The following is a 4429-nucleotide window of genomic DNA, read 5'->3' as shown; positions in this document are numbered from 1 at the left end:
GCTGATGAGTTAAGGCTGCCAACTGTTACAACTCATTCAAATGAGTTAGAAGCATCATCTTCAGGAACAAAAGCAATTACTGAAGAAAAAGAAGATGAGGAGTTAGAAATGGCAATACAATTAGCAATTATAAACTCGTTGGAAAACAATGATTCAAAGTAAGTCAAAGATCCAAAGATTTAATCTAATTTTAATTTAAATATATATATTTTAAGGATGTAAAAATATAATTACATATGTAATATATGTTTCAGGAATGAATCCAACAAAGAAGAAAAAGATGATGAACAAGTTCATTATGATAATGAAAAGGAACAGGAAGAAGACCTCGTGGAAACTGAAAATGATGAAACAGATGATGAAGAAGTTGGTGATGAGGAAAAGAATGATAACAGTGACAGAGAAATACCAAGAATAGGTACAGGGTACGTTCTAAACTTAAACAAATATATTTTAGTAAATTATTTAAATTATAAGAGAATAAATTTTATACATAAATTAACAGGTGGGAGAATGTTAAGAAACCAACTGGTTGCCCAATGGAGAAAAAGGATTCCAGGGAGGAGGATGATAATGCAGAAGATGATGAAAATCAGAACACTGACGATGATGAAAATCAAAACGCAGAAACTGATGAAGAAGAGAACGATGAGAATAAATCTACAAACCTCAAATCAACTTCAAGGTATGCAATATCAACTAATTAATTAGAACATGGGTAGTTTATATATATAATATTTTGCATTTTCTAGTTCTTTAGAAAATATTATAAACAAATACAACACCAGAAAGATTAATTAGAACATGTGTACACTAAGTTAGATCATAAGAATATTTAATTAGAACATGTGTAAACTTAGTTTTAACATATAAAATATAATTAGAACTCAAGAATAATTAATTAAACCATGTGTTAATTGAATTAGAACATGATTAGTTTAATTGAGAATTTAGAACACATTAACAACTCATGTTCTAATATAAATTATAATGCATTTTTACTGTTTAACAGGCAGGAAGTAATCGAAGAAGATGAGAACATTAACAATGATGAAATTGTTGCATCTCCTCCGAAAAGAATGAAGAGAAAAAGCGTCGCACCAAAGACAAAAGTGCAATCAGTGACCATTGAGAAACAAGATGAAGATCCGGTGGAAAAAGACGATGAAGAAACAGATGATGATATACTAATTAGTCAGTTCAGAGTGGCAAGGACACAACCACCAAGAAAAAGAACAAAAAAGAAAGAGAAAAAGGATGAAAAATATGTTGAAAAAAGAGGAAAGGGAGTGGTACAGAAAAAGGCAGCAAAGGCCTTGGGAACAAGAACCCCAACAAGAAGAAGCTTAAGAGTACAAGAAAGTGTAAAAGCTGTTGAAGAAGAGGAGGAAGAGAGAGAGATTGTAAAGGAAACAAAAAAGGAAAGTTGGGAGAAAGCCCCGTAAAACAGTGAAGAAAGAAGAATCTGACATCAGTGAAGAAGATGAAGAAGATGATGAAAATTATGAGGCAGATGAAGAAGAAGTAGAAGAAGAAGAGGCGGAAGAGGAGGAAAAGCCATTCAACAAGAGAAAGAGACAACAATTAGAGGTAACATTTAAAATATTAAAAATTCTTCATAATAAACTAGAAAACATAAAAAATGGTAGAAAAAGGCAAAAAAATAAAAATTAGAACATCTTAATAAAATTAGAACACAAGAGACAGTAATTCAAACATGTGTTCAATGAATTAGAACATAGAAATATTAATTAAAACATGTGTACAGTGACTTAGAACATAAAACTAATATTTAGAACACATGCCTGATTAATTAAAACATGTGTAAATTTAATTAGAACATAATAAAAAAAAATATTTACATGATGACTTAATAATTTAAAACAAAGAAAGACCTTATGTTCTAATATATAAATGAACATAATTACATTAATTAAAATCCTAAATTATTATAATAAGTAATAAGTTTACATGTTCTAAACTATGAATGATATGTTCTATTACTGATCAACATATGTTCTATGTTTTTTTTACAGATTGTGACAAGAGCAGAAAAAAACAAAGGAAAATTAAGGAAAATCGAAGAGGATGATGATGATTATCTGGAGATATTGGAGGTTGATGAGGATACAAAGCCGATTGTTCCAAAGCAAAAGAAAAAGGTGGTGTTGTATCAGAAGATTCCCCCAGCGCAATTGATAGAACTTATCAAGATAATGCCTGACGAGCACAAGGAAGCTGTCAGGAAAATTGGATTTGGGGGATTTCTGAGTCTGAGCATGGCAAATCCCAATTCAGCGTTGGCAGATTACATAGTGTCAAGCTCAAATGTAGATCGACAGTCAATAGTTCTGCCTGGAAGTGGTGAAATTTTTGTCACACCTGAAGATGTTCATCAGGTGTATGGTGTACCATTGGGAGGCGAAGAGATTGTGGAGCCAGAAAATGAAGACATTGATGATAATTATGTAGAGTTCTTAGCAACATGGAGGAAAAGTTTCAAACTGAAGAAGGGAAGCCCAACAAACTTGCCACTAATTTCTAGAATAAAGGACCTGATGCTTGAACCAGTATCCAATGAGTTCATTTGGAACTTCGTCATTGCTGCAGTGAACTCCTGTATGAGATCAACCAACAACCCACAAGTATACATCAGATTCATGTACAGCTGTATGAACACAAACACGATTGCTAATCTGGATTGGAGCACGTTTGTGTACAGACATTGGAAGAAATCTGTTTGTGAATGGAAAGCCGGAACTTCTTTCTATACAGGACCTCTACCATTCCTCTTGGTAAATATTTCTGTTTCCTTTTTTTAATGTTCTTTTAATACTTCCTTAATATATTGAATAAAAAATAAATTTTGTCATAATATGAACAGGTGTTGTACTTCGATCGATTACAAAGAGGAGGCCAACAAGTACCAAGACAAATCCCACTTTTAACAGTGTGGAACAGAGAAAGAATGACAAACAGAATTGCCATTGAAAAAGCAAGGGGATTTGGTCAAGGTATAGTGCTGAATCGCATAGGAGCTGAGCCAACTGTCCAAGAAAATGCAATGCCCGAAGCCGAAATCCCAAAAAAAACAGAAGCAACAAATATGGCAGGATCTTCTTCAAATGCAAAATCTGAAATGATGGTAAGAACATTCATTTAGAACATGTTGGATAATGCAAAGAACTCATTCAAATGAAAATTAGAACATGAAAACAATAAATTTGAACATACATAAAAAAACTATAGAAAATATGAAAAAACAAAAAATAGTAGAAATGTTTGCAACTTGTTAAAAAAGGGTTATGTTCTAATAAATGTTCTAATGATGAATACTTATGTTCTAACTTTCAAAATTTCTTTATACTCATGTTTCTTTAATGTTTAAAATTTTTAAAGTAATAATACAATGATATATACTTGTATTCTAAGATATAAATTTCATAATACTTAAGTTTGTCAAATGTTCTAAACATTCCTTAGTGTGTTCTAATTATGTATGCTTATGATCTAAGGTTTCAATATTCTTTATGACCATGTTTTATAATGTTCTAAGTTTTTAAAGTAAGAATCCAATTATAAATACTAAAGTTCTAAGTTTTAAATATTCATAATACTTAGGTTTGTAAATGTTCTAAACATTCCAGTATGTGTTCGAATTATGCATGCTTATGTTCTATGTTTTAAATATACTTTATACTCATGTTTCTATTATGTTCTACATTTTTAAACTAATATTACAATAATAAATACTTGTGTTCTAAGTTATATAATCATAATAATTGACTTGTCTAATGTTCTAAACCTTCTTATGTGTGTTCTAATATATTATACATATGTTCTAAGTTTGACTATCTTAAAAACTAAATTAAAATTATATGTCCTGAATAGAAATATGAAATAAAATAAAATATTAATATATTGTTTACAAAATTATAGGAATTTTTGGAAAATTTTGGTACATTGGCAAAGACGCTTGCTTCGAATGTCAACGAGATGTACAACATGCTAGACAAAGCAAATGAAATGTTTAACGAGGCTGATACAACAGACAAAATGCATAGCCTAGTTGAAAACATTTGGAACAAGTACACCTCTAAGAAACAAAAGCTGAGCCAAAACAAAGATGAAGAAGAGCCAAAAAACAAAACCCCATCACTTATAAGCCAAGATCAGCATCTGTTTGACGAGCCTGGTTTCATGGAGGAGTTGGATAAGTTAATGGCAAATGCATGGAATATGTATCATGAGCAAAAGGCCAATGAAAACAAGAATCAAAGAACTCCAACTGAAGCACAGATACATGAAACAGTGGATCATCCATAGTATTTCAATACTCCAAGGCTAGACATACCAACTCCAAAGTTCAGATTAAGAACCCCAAGCCCAGAACCTGAAATTCCTTCCAACTCTGAAATTCCTTCCAATT

At 31.2% G+C, this 4429-nt stretch overlaps 1 protein-coding gene across 1 annotated transcript; it reads left to right on the top strand.

Annotated features, from left to right (window-relative positions):
- Positions 1-24: 24 nt before the first annotated feature.
- Positions 25-4333, top strand: LOC130471468 (uncharacterized). Its single transcript, XM_056841611.1, has 9 exons — positions 25-158; positions 255-418; positions 506-685; positions 844-850; positions 1013-1352; positions 1438-1590; positions 2037-2795; positions 2885-3145; positions 3940-4333. The coding sequence occupies exons 1-9, from the start codon at positions 109-111 to the stop codon at positions 4324-4326; spliced, it is 2301 nt and encodes a 766-aa protein (XP_056697589.1). The 5' UTR covers positions 25-108; the 3' UTR covers positions 4327-4333.
- Positions 4334-4429: the final 96 nt, after the last annotated feature.

Source organism: Spinacia oleracea, chromosome 4, assembly GCF_020520425.1.
Source record: "Spinacia oleracea cultivar Varoflay chromosome 4, BTI_SOV_V1, whole genome shotgun sequence".
Classification (NCBI taxonomy): Eukaryota; Viridiplantae; Streptophyta; class Magnoliopsida; order Caryophyllales; family Amaranthaceae; genus Spinacia; species Spinacia oleracea.
Note: the sequence above shows the minus strand (reverse complement) of the source record. Positions and strands in the feature narration are given on the sequence as shown.